Below are 23978 nucleotides of genomic sequence, written 5' to 3'. Positions count from 1 at the left end.
TTCAGAGATAAATTACCAGTGTCTTGTCTAAGAAGGCGGAAATTCTCTGGAATCCCTCCGATGAAGACGCCCGTATTCTGACCGATGATGGTGCTCCCACTTGTAGCTGATGCCGATCCTGTTGAATGACAAAATATGAGCTGATACCCCTAAGGATGCACCAATGCTAAATCAATACAATAATGTTCTTCTGAGACAGTAATCAGAGCAGGGCAGAGCAGTATTTCAACAACTTTATTGTTACAAATCAATGGTTTCAGTTGGTGCTTCAGAGCAGATAAAGTCATAATACTCTAAAAAAGTGACTGAGATAAAGCAATCCTTCCTCTGGTGGGAAGAATCCCCTGAGACCGCTTTGAGACAGGAAGAGGGAGACTCCGCTTCACACCTCCAGCCTTAATTGAAATGTAAGTTCAGCAAAGGAAAGGCTTCTTTGGCCTAATTATTCTAATCACACAATGAATGGCAACGATTAACCTTGATAATTCCTTTGCTTGAAATCTGTTCAAGTGGGGGGTTTTACAGGCACTGAATAACTGAAGAGGACAGAAGTAAGGGTGCAGGGCCGGCCTATGAATATCATATGTGTGTGCGTCATTACCGCTGTATTGATTGTCGACAATGATTGTTCCCACGGCCTGCTTCCTGGTAGCGATCAGATGGTGCCACTGGTTGTCATTATAGCGTCTACCTCCATCGTTGCGAGGGCTGAGGGCCACGGCTGAGGCCTAGCATCAAACGCTGAGGGTTAATCACTCACTCATCATGAACACACCGCACACACTGCACAAATGATGGCTGATCAGCAGCTTTAGGAAGAGGAGATGTTCCCCTCCCAGCAGAGCTTAGGAGGTAAAAATGCATGTATATAAACTAATGCAGTGTAATCACTTTCAATACAAACAGGAATATGAGGAATGTAAAATGATTTGAAATGTAAAGAAATTCATATAATAAATTATTTTTAGGTTACACTTTATTTTAAGGTGACATAGTAAGAGTGTACTTACTCAAATAAGTACTGAGTAATATTAATTAACTACATGTGCGTACTATAGAGTTACGGTTAGGGTCTGGTTTAGGGTTAGTTACTTGTAATTATGCATTGTGTTATTACTATAGTAAGTAAATGTAGTAACGGGTAACTATGTCACCTTAAAATAAAGTGTAAACTAGAAAAGAATTTTGTCATCCAAACTTTGAATAATGGCTTGGCAAAGCTTTGTTTGGAAGTTTTAAAAGTTAAAAAAGCTTTGAAACAGATAGATAGCTACAACGACAGATCTAGGTTTATTTATTTTTTTTACCCAAATCCTTGGTTGAGCCTTTTGGGTCATTCTTTTGGGTTATTTTTCCAGTGTTTGGGTAGTTTTTGTATTACCCAGATCCTGGGTCAGACATAACAACCTAGGAGTTGAGTTATTTATTGCAGGCTTTTTGCGACCTCTTTAGGAGAGAGCAGTGCAGCTCCGTCAAATTGTTGCATGTCTTCAGTAAAATACAGGATTGTGTACATTTTATTTTATCTAAAAATTTGTTATTGTTTTGTATATCGTTTAACTTTATGCAAAGCAACATACAGGGATATGATGTGAGTCACCTAAACGAGTGTCACGTCGGTCTTTTCGTGTGATGGAAACGCCCGATGCCTGGAAACGCCTGAACGCCTGATGAATTTTATGATTTTATTCAAAAAGATACAGATTATAAATAGTTAGGATGTTAAAATATGTTCTCAGAAATGTACACTGATTATTTATGAACAGGTTATGGAGTCAGTCACAGCATTTTTCAGCTACGAAGTCTGAAGTTAGCCGTTCCCCTGCTGAACGCAAGCCATGTCTAGCACAAGATCCAGCTCTGTTACGGCGGAAACAGGACAACAGAGATTGGTCAGTTACACTTGAATTACTTCTAATATTTCTGAAATGAGCTTAAATGTAGGCAATATGTATTAAAAACGTTATAAAATATGCTATACTATAAAATATGATTGAAAATAAAGGAATTATCATGCAAACCAGTGGTTGTGTGGAGTATTTTAAAAAAAGTTTATAGGTTTTAAGTTAATACGTAAACATTCATTTATGTACGGAGTAAAAAAAAAAAAAAAGCTAGTATTATAATAAAAATAAATCAACCCATTATGCTGGGTTAAATAAACAACCCAGTTTGCTGGGTAAAATTAACCCAGCATGTGTTCTGTCCTATATTTACCCAGCCCTTGGATAAAAAAAACAAACAAACAAAAAAAAAACAAACAAATTGAGTTGTTTTTAACCCAGTGTTTTTTAGAGTGTAGAATGCTAGAACCCTATAACATTGGAATGCTAGATAGATAGAACAACCTACAGAGAGACAGAAAAACAGACAGATTAATTAGGACAGTACATTTCCCAGAATGAATCATAAAGAACTAGTAAATTTATTTATGCCATTTATACCATTCCAATTCAACTTCTTGTGTTGTGGTGAAAGGGAGTCAATTCTTGAACTCTGAATTTTGCACAACTCTGGTAGACATACTGTGATATTTAAAATTTCAAGATTGTGGAAGTAAAAACATTTCAGTACTCACAACTCCACTGTCAGCATTAAAATGAGGTTCAAGCTCAATAAAAGCGCAATGCCATATTAGGTAGGTACAGTTAGGTAAAAATTCACCAACAACTTATCACACTTTTATCCAGAGAGTTAACTTTGATTATTTACTCTTCAATATCTGGGCTTCTAGAGAAGAAGTTGGAGAAGTCGAAAAAGAGGCATCAGAATCCCTCTTGGCACCGAACTAAAGGCGTTAAGGAATTCTGCCCAGAGATAGGACATTCCCCAAAAGCAGTAAATTTCATGGGCTGGCACCATCAACATAAGATGGGGTTATTGTCCTGCTAAAATATGACATCATTCAGGTTCATACACTTAACGGCCTGACTGAGTGCTCTGCAGTGAAAGCACAGAGACACAAAGTATCGCATCTCCTCTTTGTGATGAAGATTTAATGATCAAATCAATATGTGTGTGGATGCTGAGGAAAGTCAGCTCTGTGATATGCTTACTGCAGAGAGTAGGAGAGAGAGAGAGAGAGGGAGGAGAGGAGAAGAAATAGCTTTAGGGAGAAGCCAGGACAGACACAACACTGCATTCCTATCCTTCCTCCCTTTGAAAGTATTCAGTGGGGCTTCTTTACGATGGGAGATCAATTCTGTCACAACAACTAAAAGCCTTTCTGAATAAAATCATCAGCCAGCAGTTTAACAGCTAACTTTATTTATTCCAGGCCAAAATGTGTTTACTGAATGTGTTTACTTCAGATGTTTTAAGACAAAAACAAAAAAATCATATCAGTCTTGTTCACTGGGAGGCAGACCTATCAACGACATCACGACCTGAACATCTAATGTAATGTATTCAAGTTTCAGTAATGTGCTGTAAACATCAGCTAGGGAGTCCTAATGACTGAACCCCAAACGATCAGTCGCAGTATTCATCAATTTTAAGAAAACATTGTAGTAATGCTGCTAGAGGATATTTACACCACAAATCATCTACTTGCATAAATTAATTGCTAATTATGCTCATGAATTATCAACTAGTTCTTGTTTCAAGGAAATCTTTTTGAGGTAAACATGAAAATACTCTTGAGATATGATTAAAAAAATGGCTGATCCAAAAAAAAAGAAAAAAAAGAAAAATTCACCCTAATTTCTTTCCAAAACCTTTCATTCTTCTGTGAAGCACAAAACGAGACATTCCGAGGAATGCACTGGTCTTTTTCCTCCGTGTAATAATATATAATGATTTAATCTGAGAAAATAAGTAAAATGTACGCCATTATTCATGGAAAATCTTTAGTAGGCTGTTTTCCACTGCGATCGGTTCAATGCGACAATGAGTTGAATTCAAGAAATGGATCAATCATAAACAAATCAGTTTTGTGAATCAGAATTTTGTGAATTCATTGGAAATATTCGACACAAGAGTGCGATTTGTTCATGTCATGAACTTGACAGGGCAGATTTTAAGTGAAGAAAGACTTCAAATTCAGTTTGTTTGTCACACAAAGCTATTGTGTTGCTTCTGAAGACTTGAAAGACTCCTTTATTGCAATTGCATTTGAATAAAAGACAATATATACAAAATATCTCCATTTAACTTCAACAGAAGAAACGTCATGATGATGAGTAAATGACGACACATTTTTCATTTCAACTCAACAATAATTTGCCTTCTTGACCATTTTTTTATTATATAGGCTAAGATATTTCTTTTGGTATTTCTGCTATTATTATGCCAATGCTGCTCGTTTACAAACTTTTACAAACAGAAACTAGGAGTTTGTTCATATGTTAAATTAAATTAATTAACCAGGATTTATTTTGTAATTCCAGAATCCAAGATTTAATTTTTAATTTTTTTCTTTTTTTTTTTTAGCATTTGACATTTTATTTTTAATACCCAATTTTTCACAATTCATTTTTCACATAATAATTTTAAGTCATTTCCACCTGGTTGAGAACCATGGCTTTAAAATGATTAAATTCACAACTTCATAGAATATAAACAATTAAGAAACAGAAATGATTCAGCTGATAACTGAAAATGCTCCTTAACTATAAAAACTAATGGTCAATGGAAATACTGAGTATGGCTAAAAGAATTTACGCACTAACACTCTAAAGAGTTCATTAAAGATCTGTTCCACAAGAGTCCTATAGATACTGCTATAGGTTTTGGTGATGTAGTGTGTGTCATTAACATAGTGAGCAGCATACTCTTGCTTAATAGCCCTTGAGTTTGTTTAAGATGAAATGGGCGCTGTCCATGGTACTAATGCAACTAATCATGCCCATGGGCCTTGGAGAGACCTTCTCTCCTCACTGTATGCCTAGAAACCACTCATCACGGGCTTATCTCTGAGAGACTCCAATAAGGAGACATTGGGAAAAAAAACAGCATCATTTGTGACAGCCTTTACAGGAACTAAATACGCTTTCATGAGACAGTGTTTCATAAAATGCTCATTAATTTCATCATTAGAAAGAGTGTGTGGGGAAGCATACCAGTTCCCTGTGTCACGCTCAATTAGCATCCCATGGTGCTAATCCCATTAGAATTGTTGAATTCGTTAATGGGGGAACTAATGGGCATGCTATCAGGGGACATTAATTGGGCATGACACCACTTTTAGTTATAATTATCAAACTACCCCGACAAAATGTGTTTACGAATGCAAAACCGGCAATATTCGGCAATGCCGCTTATTGGTGGGGTGAGTTTCTCGGTGGTCTCCTGGACACTAATGTGAAATCATCTTTCATGATTGCTTTCATCATCAGAGCAATAGACTCAACCCTACATGCTAGTGCTGCAGTGTGCATAATTAGCATGCTATTGCTATTCCCACCCAATGTCTGCGGGTAACAAGTTAATTGGTCTCAAACCCTCTTTTAGCTGAAGTTTTCAGCAGAGAAGAACTCGATCCATCAAAAAGCTCTGATTTCTATCTAAATTAAATTCATTAATATGATAAGATAATTGTAATGATTATATTCTGTTATGTTCTGCTTTTGCTTGGTTTCATATTGTTTTTTAGTTCTGTTCCTATTTGCCTGTGTGCCCTGTTATTTGACCTATTTTCTTATTGTGTTAGATTAATGATTCAGTTCACCTGTTGTTCGTTAATTACTTAATTTAGTGTGTGTATATATACTATCTGTTTTGTTCAGTTCTTTGTCCAGTCTCATTGATGTTAAGTGGTTGTGATATCTTTTTCCCTGAGTTTTCCTGTGGATTTTCGGATTAAAACGTTTTCTTGAATGGTCGATATCAAAATTTCTTAAAGGGTTAGAGACATACTAAAGACATACTAAAGTTCTACTAAAGACCTTGTTAAAGCGTCGACGTAACTACAGTGGTTCAACCTTAAAGGAACACTCCACTTTTTTTGAAAATAGGCTCATTTTCCAACTCCCCTAGAGTTCAACAGTTGAGATTTACCGTTTTCGAATCCATTCAGCCGATCTCCGGTTCTGGCGGTACCACTTTTAGCATAGCTTAGCATAGTTCATTGAATCTGATTAGACCGTTAGCATCGCGCTTAAAAATTACCAAAGAGTTTTGATATTTTTCCTATTTAAAACTTGACTCTTCTGTAGTTAAATCGTGTACTAAGACCGACGGAAAATAAAAAGTTGTGATTTTCTAGGCCTATATGGCTAGGAACTATACTCTAATTCTGGCGTAATAATCAAGGAACTTTGCTGCCGTTCCATGGCTGCAGCAGTGCAATGATATTACGCAGCACCCGTGAGCCCCTGCTTGCACAGGGAACGTGCCTTGCAACCATGGAGACGTTTGTTAGAGACGCTGTGTAATATCATTGCTCTGCTGCAGCCATGATACGGCAGCAAAGTTCCTTGATTATTACGCTGGAATGAGAGTATAGTTCCTAGCCATATCAGCCTAGAAAATCGCAACTTTTTATTTTCCGTTGGTCTTAGTACACGATTTAACTACAGAAGAGTCAAGTTGTAAATAGGAAAAATAGCGAAACTCTTTGGTGATTTTTAAGCGAGATGCTAACGGTCTAATCAGATTCAATGAACTATGCTAAGCTATGCTAAAAGTGGTACCGCCAGAACCAGAGATCGGCTGAATGGATTCGAAAACGGTAAAACTCAACTGTTTAACTCTAGGGGAGTTGGAAAATGAGCCTATTTTCAAAAAAAGTGGAGTGTTCCTTTAATTTTATGAAGAACCGAGAATACTTTTGAGAGCAAAAACAAAACAAAAATAACAACTTTATTCAACAATATCTTCTCTTCTGTGTCATTCTCATACGCAGTTTATGTTCAGCGCTTCCAGGTTCTACGTCAGAATGCCTACTCAGTGGTTAAATTGCTGTCTATGGAGGAATACCTCTCGGGGATTCATCAAAAATATCTTAATTTGTGTTCAGAAGATGAACTAAGATCTTACGGGTGTTGAACAACATGAGGGTGAGTAAGTAATGACAGAATTTAGATTTTTGGGTGAACTAACCCTTTAAATAAATTGAACATAAAACATTAAAATCACTCATTTTAAGTGCTACAACTGAATTTAGTTATCACAACATTACAATAAACAGTATGTAAAAATGGATGTTCATTTTGGTAATTGCTAACTACTACATTTAACAGTGTTATTAAATTATTTGTGTCTTTAAAGATTGATAGCAAATGTAGTTAAAATGTAAAAAGAGTGAAAATTAGCCTACACAATTAAATATTCAATAATAACCTGATATTGTTAAATGAAATCACTAATATCAGCTAATAATCAATAGGGTTCTGATATATCTGCTGGTCTAGAGGTTGGGATCTGTAACATTTGAAGAGGCTTTTCGTAGCTTAAACAAACACACAGCGGTCCATGAACATGATGTACCTGAGGGTCAAAGAGGAAGTATGGACGGCCACTGTGTATTTGCAGAGCGACATACTCCTCCTGTTCTCCAGGGGAAACTGCAAACAGCATAAGCCCCTCCTCGACGTGTGTCCGGAAACTCAGCTGCAGGCCTGAGGAGAGTCAATGCATGTTCCATATCAATAAACTGTTTGACTGTTTAATCAAAACGCTGCACAGAAAGCATTATAACGCAGTTTGAAAGCACTTCATAATACATGAATACAACAAAAATTACATTCATAAGAATGTAAGAGCAAGTGACAGAATAAAAAGGCCCAGAATTGTGAGAAACTGAGTTCTGATGAGCCAGTGTAAGTGTGTATGAATGTGTGATGCCTGTGAGAACAAAACATTGAGCAGTGCCTGAACGGTCCCACAGTGCCTGAGCAGAGCTAACCTCTAAAGGCTTTATCCTAACAGAACTGCTTTAAAAAGAATCCCCTCAGAACTGTTCTTAGTAAAACCTTCCACCATCTGACCTGAAAATCAGACGTAAAAAAATACCTTTGAAGTGGTGTCCTTCTTTAATATAAGTTCATTAATATGTTGAGGACTGTGAGTGGAAGCCCACTCAAATACAGACTGCTTAGATTAAAAAGATTCCACTTAATCTATCTTAGAATCTCCAGTGGATTGAAGAGGTTGTAAGTCTGGTTGACCTCATGTAGAGCAGCAAGATGTTTCTTCAGGCTTCAGATCTATACAACTGATACAGGGATTATACCATCTGAATACCAACCCTACAGGACTGACTCTATATGCTGGATTGCACAAGACAGCTTCTGCCCTAATAAAACTATTATATATTCTAGTATAAAAGAATTTTACATTTTTACATTAAAATTGAAAACAATTATACACAATATTGTTGTGTTTTTTCAGTATTTTTTATTAAATAATTGCAGCCTTTGAGGGCATAAGAGACCTATATATAACAAATTATGACAAATTATGTTGAATGAGTGCAAAAATTTACATGAAAAAAAGATTGTGTGTATATATATATATATATATATATATATATATATATATATATATATATATATATATATATATATATATATATCTAAAATAACGCATTATAATATATATATATATGTACTGAACACATATTCACAATTAACTATGACTTTTGCCTCAATAAACGTTTAATTTACTGCTTATTAATAGTTAGTAAGGTAGTTGTAGCATTTAAGTTTAGTTATAGGGTAGGATTTAGGGATATAGAATATGGTCATGCAGAATAAGGCAATAATATGTGCTTTATAAGTACTAATAAACAGCCAATATGCAAGCCCTAAAATGCTATTTTCATTCAATCACACATAACATCATGAATTTAACATGATCCCACATGTGCTTAATATGTGTTCAAATGTAAGTATTTTCTTTCATGGCGAAGGGAGAGAGCACCTCATTAGAGCCCTTAAGAAGGTGTTCTGTAAAGAACACAGAGCTCTTGTCTCAGGTTGACCAGACAGTCTCAGTCCTGTGGAGGATGGTGGGGGAGAACCTGGATCAGAAGTTGTAGGTTCAGCAGAGCAGATCTCTCTGGGGTGATCAGCTATTTTTTGACAAGTGCTTCACATCCATCAGAACGTCTGGTCCATTACAGGAGAGGGAACGTGGAGGCTAAAGGGACATCTGTGGGATTTGAGATCCCAGTGGAACAGCGTGGCGCTGTACGCACTGACAGGCCTGTCCAGAAAAGCTGTGGTCAGAGGTCTCTCAGGCACAGGGCTGGTCTGAGCGGGCTGATGAGGAATGAGATTCACCTCTGTGGGTCTCAAGACTAGCGCTAAGACATGGGAAAGATGTGAAGCACTTTTACACGTGGACTGCATCAGCACTTTTATGACACAGTGCTCAGGGTAATGCACCCACCAAATATAGAGACTATATATATATATATATATACACACACACACACACACACACACACACACACACACACACACAAACACACATACTATTTATATTTCAACATTATTCCTAATTCTACATGTCTAATTTTTTTTTTTTTTAACAATTTTGAAAAATATAAAGCAAGGGAATATTTGTCATTTGGTGGATAATGGGAATTGATGGCAAACATGTTCATCCTAAAATATTTTCCTCTGCCAAAAAACATCATATCAGCTATAAGTAAAACAAACAGGGCTATTTGGATTTAATCTGCTTAGTACATAACCTGAATAACTTCAGTCATGTTAGCATTATTGCGGCATTAATCAAGTTGTTGCGTATTAATGAGTTTTCAGGAAATGCTAATTACTGTCATAGATTCTGCAGCACCCCATTAAATATACAAATTACAGAATTAAAGAGCCAGAGCTTTTCATGATTAATCTTTAAATGGGGAAAAACTAATGATGTCTGTACAAAGTTTCCCTCTACTTTCCACTGACTGAGGCCGTTTGACAATCAATCAAATTAATTAAGGAAAATAATTTGTATCATTTAACATTTTGTGCTACAATAGCATGTAGTCTTTGAAAATTGCTTCATTGTCATGTATTACTGCCTCCCATTTTTGAGAATTGTACATTATTTCATTTCCACTCAATGCAGATACGAATAGATGAATACTATTAGACACAGAGCAAGTAAGATGAGCCTTAAATATAATGAATTACAACAAAAATATAAATAAAATTAGACTTTAGATAAAATGTTTGATAGGATTTTCACTGCCACTTTCAAGTAGAAACATTTAAACAGAAAAAAGAGAACAAGACTGCTGTAATATTTCAATGACGATCAAAACTCAAGTCAATTTACCTCAACTATATTGCATTTTTAATCTCATTTTTACTTTGATTTGTTGGGACTTGCATCCTTTAACAAAGTCATTTCAAGCACAAGATTAGATGACCATTGATTTTGCTTAATTTATTGCTTTGGCTACATTTCAATAATATACAAAGTATTTGTCCCTGAGCATGCTATTTGTTCATTGCTTTGCGTTGTTGTCATTATGCCTCATTTCAGCCATTGAGCTTTTTGGTCAGATTTATCCATTTCTTAAAGTTCGATAAAAAAACAACAAAAACAAACAGCTTACTTTCAACAGGGAGATCTTTGTGTTTCGGGGTAGTGCATCACAGAAACCAACAACACAGACACATTCAGTACCTCATGTATACTGCATTTGGAATAAAATTGGAAATAAAATCAGATGAACTAAAGGTGTGGAAAGCATAAAAAGAAAAGTCGGCTAAAAGGGGTGTTGTCGTTCTGGTTTGTTCTTTGGGTTCCCTCATTAGTTGGTGGCCATTTATAATCCCAGCAGGCCCAAGGACGAGCTCACCACTTTGACTGCAGCCATTGATCAATTAGGGAGTGAGCTGAACTCAACTCAGGGCTTGATTTATAAAGATTTATCCGTTTGTCATTATTTAAGGAAAAAAAACTGGAAATTGCAGTGCTAAATGTTAATAGAGTTAGAGGGGGAAATGGCCATTCATTTCCTGAAATTGCAAGGTCACAAAGGGTCACCCATTTATATGCACGCTCCTTAAGGAGGCAATTTAATGTCCCCGACTTCTTAGGGAGGATCTACTAATTGCCTCGTTTTAATATAAATAAAGTCAGATTTCCCAGATATCTTAGAGCATGTGTCCAACAAAAAGGGCTCGCGACATGACATGGTTTCATGTTCGTTTGCGGATTATGCAGCAGAGAGGGGCTGGGGAATGGAGAAGAGGAAATGACATGAACCTCACTAAAGGCCGCCACATTCTCACCTTTAATTTACGGATTTTTCTATTAAATTGTTCCACGTCACAGGAAAATAAAATCCCTAAATCCCATCCTCATGTCACTCAAAGAAAGAGGTCATCTAATGTTTGCCTCTTCTGTCACATTACACTGACCAATCTGATAACTTAAAGCAACGCCTTCTCAGCTTTTAACGCAATTAAATCGCAAGTAATCTAAACAAATGGCAAGCTGAAGGATTTTTGCATTAGTAGATCAACCGGAACCTGTATTCATTTGGAACTCAATTCCCCAATTATGTTTGTAAACAAAAGTATAATTGCCCTTTGTCTAATCATGGAAGTCATTAATACATCAGGATGGAGAAGAATGAGGAAAGGAGTGAGAGATGAATAAAGAGTGTTTGGGGCGGAGCAACGAGGTTGGAGTGGCTCACGTGGCTCACAAAATACAATATATTGACAGGATAGTTTACATTTAGATAGTAATAACTGTTCATTAAGTTTTTAAGACCAGGGGTTTTCAAACTGTTGGCCAAGGAGTGAGAAAAGGTGGGTCGCACAAAGTCACTTGGCTGCAGCTAAATTTGCATTTCAGTGAATGACACACACACACAAACAGTTTAGCCTAGGGCTGCACGATATACCAACATGAAATAAAAATTGTGATATTGCATGTATAAAATAATGCTATTTAATTATATAAATATATGCACTAGTTGCATATATTTAATTGTTTATAATTTATAAACAATTAAATTATTATTTATAAATTATTATTTATAATTGTTTTATAGTGAAGCACGCATGTGCGACTTGTAAAAACAATGTTTTCTGTGTCTCAGAGTGGCTTGTTTTATTATTAAGCAGCTCGATCCGCAGAAGAAAGTCGTTCGCATAACATCGGAGAATTCAAATGTCACGAAAGGCTGTTTCAAGTGTTCATTCATCTCTGTTGTCTATTCAACTCACTGCTGTTGTCTTTCAGAGACATTGTTCTTTGCATTCACCGTGTGCATTTGTCTACCTACCAATACATAATTAAAATATGTATGTAAAAAGCATTTTATATGTACACAGAATGAGCATGAAAGCATTTTCTGCTCTGAACACTGTGATGAGTTTAACACTCGCTGCGCAGATCACAGTTCATATCCAGACCGGAGAGAGCAAATTTCAAGTTTTTATGGACATATTTAATCTACTCTAATGCTCAAAACGTGAACCAACTCATACCCGACTTAAAAAAAATATTTTGGTGGGTCTGGAGAAACTTGTCTACTTGTATACTTGTCTAGTTGGGTCCTGGAATGGAAAAGTTTGGGAACCCCTGTTTTAAACCCATAACAGCTCATTAGCACCAGCCTGCAAATTAAGGCAAACACTTTTCCTATTTGTCTTCCACATTACAATGGACACACATACATGTGACTGTACTTAATCTAGACCAGAAGAAACCTGTTGCTTTGGTCTTTTTGTCCCTGGAAGCCTCATGTTGCATTAAGAGAACAGAATTTCATTTATTGATTTTCTGTCAGCTGATCAGATTCAAAAATTTAAAAAAGTTAAATAAAAATGTATATATTATTTGACAATTTTCATAAATTCCAAATCATATCAACTAAAGGAATGGTCATGTTTACCTGTTTGGCAAATAGGAATATAATGGAGGTAAGTGAGGGCAAAACCTTTCCCACACAGATTTTGCATCAGGCTCAAGTAGGTCACGCAGTTTCGCCAAGTTGACCAACAGAAAGATACAAAAGACCTCGGGGGGTACTCTGTGTTCAGGCCCAAATACGTTTACCAATTTATTTACCTGACTTATTTGTAAGTGTGAACTCGTGAAACAGTCAATAGTACTATGCATGCTAATAAGCAACTAGTTAATAGTGAGAAATGGACCATAAACCCTTTCAAAGTATTCTCCTTTGTCCATGAGTGGAGAAAGTCACATTCGATACATGCACACTATCTAGTTTAAGCACTCAAGCCATTCAAGTATGCTCTGTCAATCTTCTTATGAATGATTCATCCTTGCATGTTTTTCCAAACAACAACAACAAAAAAATTGTCAAAATATAATAACATTTGTAAGTCTGTCATAACAACTTTCTTTTTCGGCCAACTTCACGAATCCCTATTATTTTTAACCCCTTCCATCCAACCACCTTGCTCAATTCCAAGAAAGAGGAATATCTAATTTCACCCGGAAATAATGTAAAAATGTGTATATAAAATAGGTACTGATCAGCTTCACATTTATCAATCAATTGTGCATTTTGAGGCACACAGAGCATTGATGAGACCCCGTACCTGTGAAGTCAGTGTTGACAGGCAAAGTAGAGCTGGGAAATCTGAAGTAGCCACTCCCTGTGAAGCGTCTCCCCTTTATAACCTGGCTGTGGGCATCAGACAAAGACACATCCGTCCGCTCCACGTGGTACAGAGGTGGAGGCCCATTGAGCTCGGCCGGGGCATCCCAGGAAACTTTCATCGCAGTCACATTCAGCGGCCTTAATGCAGGGGCCCTCAGACCTGCCGGAGCTATCATAACAGAAAAGAGGAAAGGATGGAGAGATATGAGAATTAAAAAAAAGAGATGTGCATTTATAGTCATCGCTCAGTTTCATGCATGCTGCTGTAATGATCTAATGGGGCTCTCATGTAGGCTGAGAGGAAGTAAATTACCTCGGCCTGACACATCCTCTGTGCATTTAGCTCACTCTGCCTGTCAGGCCGTCCACACCAGCAGCGCTAATAAAAACCCTCCATAGGGAATGGACGTGTTGTCTTCCAAGGCCCATCACGGCACACAAGTCATAAATTACACTCAATCAATAGCACTTGAGTCTATATAATTGAAACTCTGATATCATTTCAAATCCCTCCCGCTGATTTAATAGGATTTGTGTGAAGTCTCGCTGGACGTTTATCGTTTTTGCCTTAAAACATAAGGCGGTAAAAATGAAGTGTGACTGACGTGGCTTCACGTGCCCTTAAGTACTACAAGGGAAGTGATTATTCAGTTAGAGTCTGCAGTTGGTGGAAATTCATTAAAGGGACAGTTCATTTACTCACTCTCATGTTGTTACAAACCTGTATGACTTTTTATTCTGTAGAAGACAAAAGGAGTTTTGAATTTTGTCATTCATCACAGGAGCAGGAATTTGGAATGAATGGTTCTTTTAAGTAGGATCTTTTAAATGAATCTAATGATCCTTTTCAGAAAACTGCTCATAATAATTCCAGGATATTCTTAAAAAAATATCAGTCACACTTTAGATTAGGGTCCAATTCTCACTATTAACTGACTATTAACTATGACTTTTGCCTCACTAAACTCCTAATTACTGCTTATTAATAGTTAGAAAGGTAGTTGTTAAGTTTAGGTATTGGGTAGGATTATGGGATGTAGAATATGGTCATGCAAAATAAGGTATTAATATGTGCTTTTTAAGTACTAATAAACAGGCACTATCCTAGCAATATGCATGATAATAACTAGTTGTTAATAGTGAGAATTGGAACCTAAACTAAAGTGTTACCAAAAAAATCATATTTTTATAAAGGATAGCCATAAAGATTTGGAATAAAAATGAGGGCAAGGAAATGACCGAATTTTCATTATTGGGTTTTTAATTATTTATTTAAAAGTAAAATTTTGATTCTTGGGGTTTTATTTTTTAATTTAATGGGTCTTTCTGTAAATCTCTGAGCAAAATAAATGTTCTTAGTCTATTATAAGCTAAATACAGTAGCGCTGATGGATTGAGCTTGGTTAAACGATTCATGTTTCCTTTTTCAAATCAGCACATTTAATGTTTTGACATGGATCAGCAAAAAGGTTAATATTGTCTTCATCACATTAATGACTAAGTCAAAGACAGACATGTCTAGCACCAATTACAGCCTGGCCTTAGTGTTTGCTGTATTTATACCGCCTGACATTTTTCTGTGGAACTATAATACTTATTTCTGTACAGGAAAAGTATTGATTTATGCATAATTGTCTAACCTTCCCATGTGGGGGGAATATATGCACTCCGTAGTCAATGCGATGTGTACGAGCGAGGTACACTTGTTCTGCTTGTCTTTATGGATGTAATATACATAAAACATTACCATCAACTCTTGATTAGCTGTTCACATTTCAACAAGATCAATAACGGCAGTGTGCTTCCTTTTTAAAATGCTACAGGCTTATGTCCTCATCAGAGAGGGCATGTGCGCTCAAAAGAGAATTATGGGACCTTTTACACAGAAAGAAAAGGAAAGGAGGGGCAGACTAAACACTTGCTTTTTGGAGGGATTATGGATATTGGTCAACATAGATGCTTGAGTAGCTTTAAAAAAAAGGTTTTGGGAAATATAATCTAAAATTATAAAAATGTGTGCATATATCAAAGAAATTGATGCCTTAAATTGATCAAAAGTGACAGTAAAGACATTTATAATGTTACAAAAGATTTCTATTTTAAAAAAACTGTTATTTATAACTTTAAATTGATCGAATAATCCTGAAAAATATAGATTTGAATGCCACGTTCATACTGTACGTTTTGGGGATTGACAACCGCATTTCCTTACAGGTGTGAGTCTCGAAATGTCCAGTTTACACAGCAACTTACAGTAGCGTCTCGAACACTGTCTGTCTGTATGAACATGCAATGACAGTCAAGCCATTGTTCTCTTAATAGTAACCATAACGACAGTGACCAACGTAATATTAAAGATGCCGACCATAAAACTGAAAAGTCTTATCACTTTTGACATGACAAGAGAGACTAACTGAACCGCGAGTTCATCCATCAAAACTTCATTAACCAACAGCAGCATGTAAACATGCACTAGCCGGAGTCTTTTACCGTTGCACTCACGTGTCACGTCCGGTCACGTCCTTTGCGAAGTCTCACGCATGACGCAGGATTTGAATTCGGTTGAGAACAGTGACTGGATCAACCACGCACTGCTCACATCTCTGTCGCTGTAAGTTACCAAAAGCGAAACCACACACAAAACACCTCAGGAGAGCGGCTCTCTCACACTGTATGATGTGACAGACAACTAGTTGTCCAGTCCGGTTCCGTTCACACAGCACGGATTTTCTGAGAATGTGGTTGTGATTCCTGAAAATTTACGGTTATGAGTTTGGTTATAGAATGCGGTTGTCAATCCCGTAAATAACCCTACTGTGTGTGAATGTAACCGTATTAAGGACTCGAATACAGGAATGACAACTGTTTTCTGCTGCTGTGTGAATGTGAATGATTAGAATGATTTCTGAAGGATCATGTGACACTGAAGAGTAATGGCTGCTGAAATTTCAGCTTTACTATTACAGGAATAAATTTCATTTAACATAAAATAGAAAACGGTTATTTCAGATTGTAATAATATTTCACAATTTGACAATATTTCACAATATTCCCAAACTTTTGAACAGGAGTATACATAAAAGAAAAATGTCTTCAAATAAATCTTGCATCTGACAGGGCTATAAATTGTGTATGTTATGCATTTGAACCAATCATGGCGGCTTGCCAAGCAACAATTAAATGGATTGTGTACAATGATTTTGAATAGTTACTCTCTTGCTATGCATGCAGAAATTTCTTTGATCTTTGTCACATTCTGCCTTGTTGATTAATGTAATTTTTATTGATTATATGGAACCAAAACCTTGACCGCAACCAGGCACAAAATATCAAATACTGTGCTTGCCGAGATCTTTCAAGTCTGTTCAATGAAAACTGACATTGTGGCGCATATTAGTAAAGATAAATCAAAAACAATTAAATATTGCCTCAAAGAATGTGAATTAAAAGACAAATCTGACTCATAAATTCCAAATTACTGGAAAAAAGAGTGTTTATTTCCACTACTGTGTTCTATAGCTATGAGAGACATTAATCTACAGTTTAATTATTCTGCTATAAAGATATGAATAACTTAAGTGTCTCAGTTCATTTCAGTGGTGTGCTATTTAAAGCAATTTGATGTCATTCCACTCGGAGAAAGCAGATGCTGACTTCTCGGTTTGAACAGATGGTAATTCTGTCTAATAGTGCATTGATGTAATAGTGATGTGCATTGTGTATACAGACAGTCATAAAACGGAGGTAAGGCTCAAATAAATTGCAATCATCAACATTAAATCCTGGCAGAGTGTTGGGCGAAAACAAGGCTTGAGGGAGACATAGTCTTGAGTGGTCCAGACAACAGGTTGTGTTGAGCTAGTCAGCATGCTGTTTGTTCAAATGTACGGGAGGTGTGTAAGGACATTAAGAGAAGCTTGTGTGGAAGTGGAATATTAATGAATTGGAGACACGGCAAATTCAGCTTAAGTGGTCGTAAAATGGGCTTTCATATGAAAAAATAAAGGAAAAAAAGAGCAACACGATATTAAAACAAAAAATAACACACAAAATACACACAATAAAAACTGATGTACAAGTCCATATAAATGAAAAAATCAAAGCAAATATTTGCATAAGAATTTAACTACTGATACCCCATGCCAACAAAAAAACCTTCAATAATAATTCTATAAACAGACGCAAAGCGTTAAAACCCTCCTGCCATATGGAAGAGCCGATGACATCGGCAGCTCTGTCGGCTGCAGCATATTGAGCTGACCATATGTTACAGCGACGCTGCGAGCCTGACTGATTCATGCCCATCACATTCCACTGTATCAATTAAAGGCCCTTGAAGGCTGCATGATTTGTGCCTCTGTTATTAAACCCTGCTAATTCATCCTACTTACATATTCCTTATAAATCTCCGGGAGTGTGCGGTGATTCATGGCAATCGGGGAGAACGCTACGGCACATTTTTCTCCTTGTAATTAACAGTAAATTGTTTTTACTGCCGCACAATGAATTTCTCGGCTTGGTCCGCAAATGAAGTAGTTAGAAGCGGAGTGGAGAATCCTGTCTGAGGGGTTGGTTTAACTCATTAAGCCTTCATGTGGGTCGTCGTGTAAATGGCAAAATAAAGGCAAAGGGAAAGAATTGAAAAGGGAAATGAGGCTGGTCATTGTCAGAAAGTATATGCATTTCCTTCCTGTACAATTAAGAAAAGTCCAAATCTGGAAAGGCTAAGCTAGACATATAAGGTAAGATTGTCCAAATTGTTCTACAAATATATAGTTAAAAAAAGAGGTTTTTAATGTTTAATCCATGTGTTAAACTGTTAATAAAGTGTTAATTTTCCTATTCCTGTATATCACATTAATAATTGAGCATATTGTGCAAAATCTTGGTCCTCAATAAAAAATAAAAAAATAAAATTTATATATGAATAAAACTAAAATCTACATCCACTATATAAAAGGGAAAAATGAGAGAGCGAATGACTGAGAGAGAGAACAGAAAAGCCTGATAAAAAATAAAATGGTGTTCTTGATGACACACTTTCAGAAATTGCGTAAAGAACGAACCTTCTTTCCTCTGACTGCTTGACTATTCAAAATTCATCAATTTTAAAGTATGAAAATAATAGAGATAACCTGAGAGTGAATCTAAAATAGCTTTAGTTTGTATTCCTTTGAGATAAAAGACTTCCTCTTTCAATTGAGAGCAGGGCAGACCATATGTGCTCCAGTTCACCGATGGGTTTACGTACACAATTAAAGGTGGTCTGGCCCGGCCCTCACTGAGGGAGACCAATTCAACAATCTGACTATGAGCAATGACAGACACTTTCCATTAAAGGCACTTCATTAATATTAACATAAGAATTAACACCTATTCAGGTTTTTCTCCTTTCGACGACAACATATATCGAAGCTCGCGCACCTAATTGGATGTCGAGTGCCCGCACACACATACTGTGTGTGCACTCCATTATAAACGGTGAATTTTTCCTTAAAAGTAGAACGTGATTGGTTCTTGTATCAGGGATGAAGTAGCATTCATGATAGAGAATTTTAAACCAATCAGTAAAGATTTGAAAGTGAAGATTCAGAACATAGACCTCAAAACATCACATCAATGGCTGCTTGTTAGGTACATTGGATGTAGATGTTAGAGATGGTACCGACCGGAGGCCAGAGTTCGGCCAGACGCAGGTGGACTGCTCACGCAGCCCTGTCTGTTGCACACTGTTACAGTAAAACTGTACTCCTCATAGGCCTTCAGTCCTCCTGCAATGTAGCTCTGCTCCTGTGCTGATCCACTGTACAGCACCTGAAACATGAAAACACACATATTACACTGCGTAATTCACAATTTCACACTTAAAGCGTTAATTCACCATTGGCCAACTGGTCTTTCAATAAAACGTGGCTTCCTTTGCAGTAGAAAAGCAGTTATTTTTTAAATTTGTGCTACTTCACAAGAGAAAACACAGAAAAGAGGCTGTTGTCTTTAGCACACATAATGGACTGGGCATGTTGCTGCCCAAGGCCACTCCCAGCAGGCTCATATTGAATAGGCTTGACCAAAGTCAAATACTTGAGTAGGAAATACTACTTGGCAAACTTTTAATCAAAATGCTGCAGACTTGTACAGTTCTCAGTTGCAAGAATTCAAAGAGTAAACATTTAGTGGAAGTGAGTTATTTTCAGTTTCCACTGAAGGATCCAGAGCATTGTAGGCAGTGACTAAAGGCCGCAAAGAATTGTAAATATGGAGAGAACACTGCTACGGAAAATCTGAAGAACCTCTCTGTTTTTAGGTTTTATTTCAAGCTGGATGACTATGAACACAGTATTTTAAGCCAAATGGGGGAGAAGGAGGATGAAAAAGGTTGGAAGAAAAGGAACGGGGTGCACCCTCTGCTCAACCCTTCAAAGCAAAACGTTGTAATGTACAGGTAAGAAGGCTGTTGCCATAGTGCTCCATTTTTACCATAATGCTGATTAAATAGTAGACAAATTGTATTAATTTTCAATGATAAACTTACTCTTACATTAACTGTTTTGTTAACAACCCTCTGTCGATCCAACTGTCCGTGGGCATGAAAAAAAAAATGCAGAAATACAATCTGTAGTTTTCACGAAAGCCCTGGAGCATCATCTGGCCGACTTTTGCTGACAAATTTAAGGGACATTTCTCAGTCCAGGTAACAAGGACAAAGAGTAAACATTGTTCATTTACATAGGCTATACTACCAACATTGTATTATAGTGGGTTGCTCCGATCGATCGGCTACCGATCACTATCTGCCGCTTCTTATGAGTGGAACGGCGATCTCTTATTTTGCCGATCTAATCAGAAACCAATCTCATGTTGACGACTAAAGACGGGCATCTGCCATCCCTGAGAGGTATGGCATGACATGCAGTGTCCAGTGCGGGTAAAATAATTATAATGCTGAAGGTGAGGTACAGTTAGAGCTGCATGATTAATCATAAAAAGATTGCAATCTCGATTCAAACACCCAAGCAATCTTATTTTATTAATGACAATGATTCGCCCGTGTCTATTAAACCTTTGATACAATCATACTGGCACATTCAAATCAGTGATTGTGCTGCCGTGCTGAGCCAGAGAGGGCAGTTTTGGACCACACAGTAGTTATTTCTGTGTTACAAATATTCAAATTATCATAGAAGTAATTAGATAAAAGTTTAAATTTAGGATATAAACACTGATGTCTACAATAGCGATCAAAATAGAGCAAACTACCTTTTTAAACTAACTTGGTGCTTCAAATAACGGTTGTATCAATTACAAGTGACAAGTGACTGTTAAAAATGTAATGTCATCGAATCATTTATTCAAAAGATTCCGTCAAAAACATTGATTCATCAAGTAATGAAACAAGTATTTATTAATGAGTCATTGAGTTCATTCAAAACCATTTTTTTTTTTTAAATAATTCATTCAAATTAATTAAACAGATAGAGTCCAGCAATTAATATTTTGTCAGAACCTCTAGTGAATTACATGTTATTTTGTTTAGTTTAATATTCAGAATCGTGGGAGATTCTTGATCTCGATTTGAAACCAAAAAGATTGTGATTTTCATTTTATCCAGAATCATGCAGCTCTAGGTAAAATTCATATTTCTTTATTTAATAACTTACAAAGTAATTTGAAAACTTCCTGTGAGACGTAATTTCGCAAACAGCCTGAGTGAAGTGTGTGTGATTCTGTGATATTTTATGCAAGGAACATTAACCAAATAACAGAAATGAACTAAATAACAGAAAATGCGACAAACACCCTAATGTACATTACTGATAACAAAATGCAAACCATTTTAAACAATCAGTTTCCTAAATTAATCGTTTTACCCAATTGTTCTTATCAAAGACAGAAACAATCTAGGAAAGCGTGTTTGATTTTCCTAAGATTGCTCAGTTGTACAGTAAGTGTTGACTGTATGTAGTGTTGAAAACAGTTCTCAGTAAGTACAAGCAACATTTCAGCAACTGAATATGCCAATAGAAGCTCATTCAGTTCACAAAACTTTAAAAAAAAGCTAGATCTTTTCATCCGCTCATAAGAATGTACACGTGTAGACACACACTGCATAGATCACACCCCCAGAGCATTCAATACCTGACTGACCTAACATATTTATTAAAAAAGTGCATATCTGTAGATTACTGATGGAAAACATCAATGCTAACATACACTTATCAAACTAATTAAAATCTAAGATAATGAAATCCAATTAAAAAGAGGATTGTTCAAGAAAAGTAATCTCAAAAAACATCCTTGAAACATTTGCCACGAAGACAGGAAAGGTGATTCTGATATGGAAAACAGTGCTTTAAATACAGACTAACATGCAGGACATGACACTACTTTAACCTTTAAAGGTTTGCTACCCGAACGAAGAAAAAGAAACACAAAGATTCACATGAGTAATAGAGGAGACCTTTTTGGACAGTTCAGCCCACGCCACATGCATACTGGGACACAAGTCACAAGCTATGGAATTATCAAACTGGACAGAAATGAAGGTTATTGGGGTAAAAAAAATTTCTATGTAAACTTTCTTTATCAATGTAGCAACAGATAGTAAAGAAAGTGGAAAAGAAAACTTGCTTGAAAAAATGGAGCAATGGGAAGTGTTCTGTGTGATGCATGAGGCAAAGTATAGTAAATATTCTGGCAGTGGCCCTTTTCTATCAAGAAAAAAGTTTAATGTGCTGCAATGGATACCTGAGATACTATAGGTGGAGCATATGGGTTGGACATTTGTTCTTGGTGAAGGTTGACTCTGTACTCAGTCACTTCGCCCCTGACATCTTTGTCCTGTGGCGCTTCCCAGCTCACTCTGAGTGAGGACGAGGACACAGGAGACACTTGAGGAGGGGGCATGTACTCTGGTACTGTGGGGCAGAACAGATGATTCATCAAAACAATTAAATATTTTCCTAATCAGCATTTTTGTCTTGTTTTCCAACAAGTTAACTTACTTGTGACACTAATTCACAAAATTAGGAAAAAATTAAGACTTGTTTGAGAGAATACCGGAATTAAGTTATTTTGTCTAGTTATGTTGTCTTTTGTCTATGAGTTATTTTGTCTGTCTAGATCAGATACAGATAAAGCAGCACAGTAAGATTACATTTATTTGAATGCATTAGTAAGAGAGCGATTGCGTGTGTGAATTAATCCTACCTGTCTGCGCAGCGTCTCTCTACTAATAGTGAAGCTGTGTGTTTTAGTTACTTCAAAACCAGAAAGAAATATATACTATAACTTTTCAGTTTCTAAGCTATTTTATTGATAAATCACAGGAAAAAGCCTTTCTGCACTTTTGAACATTTCTGTGTGCTTGCAATCTGCACGTGATGTGTGTCTGTATGTGTGTGCGTGTGCTACAATGTCGCAGCACATTAGTTTAGAACGGCGATTAACTTACCTGTACAATAAACTGTTTATAACGTGCATTCATCCGATCAATACTTAGTATCCAGATGGTATATAAACAAACATAACTTGTGGAGTGCTCTCGGGGTATGCATTTATTTGTCATTTTAATTGATGAAAATGGAGAGTTAAAGAGTCCACATAATAATAGGTGTCTTATCCTGTTGCCCCTCTATAGGACAGCATTAGTATTACAGCCAATGCAAATCTATGGTATTTTTGGAATTTTAATCGTAATTTGTAAGAAAACCATAAGTCTGATCAATTAGAAAAGATATGGCAACAAACTTCAGAACACTCTAAGAGTTTGGTGCTTGTAGCATTAAAGGGTTAGTTCACCCAAAAATGAAAATTCTGTCATTTATTACTTGCCCTCATGCCGTTTCACACCCGTAAGACCTTTGTTAATCTTCAGAACACAATTAAGATATTTTAGTTGAAATCCAATGGCTCCGTGAGGCCTTCATATTGACATTTCCTCTCTCAAGATCCATAAAGGTACTAAAAATATATCTAAATCAGTTCATGTGAGTACAGTGGTTCAATAATAATATAATAAAGTGACGAGAATATTTTTGGTGCATCAAAAAAATAAAATAACTACTTATTTAGTGATGACCAATTTTAAAACACTGCTTCAGGAAGCATCGGAGCACAGTGAATCAGTATATCGAATCATGATTCGTATCGTGGTTCAAACGGCTGAAATCACGTGACTTTGGCACTCCAAACTGCAGATTCGACACAATGATTCATTTATGCTCTGATGCTTCCTGAAGCAGTGTTTTGAAATCGGCCATCACTAAATAAGTCGTTATTTTGTTTTTTTGGCACACCAAAAATATTCTCGTCGCTTTATAATATTAATATTGAACCACTGTACTCACATGAACTGATTTAAATATGTTTTTAGTAACTTTATGGATCTTGACAGAGAAAATGTCATTGCTCCCTATGAAGGCCTCACAGACCA

The 23978-nt window shown here is 36.4% G+C and overlaps 1 protein-coding gene across 1 annotated transcript in view; it reads right to left on the bottom strand.

The window, feature by feature from the left end:
* The window catches only part of ush2a (Usher syndrome 2A (autosomal recessive, mild)), a 241331-nt gene that overhangs the window by 161589 nt on the left and 55764 nt on the right, over positions 1–23978 (bottom strand). Inside the window, exons 18-23 of the mRNA XM_067367352.1 lie at positions 22292–22461; positions 19216–19360; positions 13485–13715; positions 7429–7559; positions 602–728; positions 17–118 (exon numbers count right to left, since the gene is read on the bottom strand). Coding sequence (XP_067223453.1) covers positions 17–118; positions 602–728; positions 7429–7559; positions 13485–13715; positions 19216–19360; positions 22292–22461 — 906 coding nt within the window. The remainder of the gene's footprint in view (positions 1–16; positions 119–601; positions 729–7428; positions 7560–13484; positions 13716–19215; positions 19361–22291; positions 22462–23978) is intronic.

Source organism: Chanodichthys erythropterus, chromosome 18 (genome assembly GCF_024489055.1).
Source record: "Chanodichthys erythropterus isolate Z2021 chromosome 18, ASM2448905v1, whole genome shotgun sequence".
NCBI classification, from domain to species: Eukaryota; Metazoa; Chordata; class Actinopteri; order Cypriniformes; family Xenocyprididae; genus Chanodichthys; species Chanodichthys erythropterus.
The sequence above is the reverse complement of the archived record's forward strand: the minus strand, read 5'-3'. Positions and strand labels throughout refer to the sequence as shown.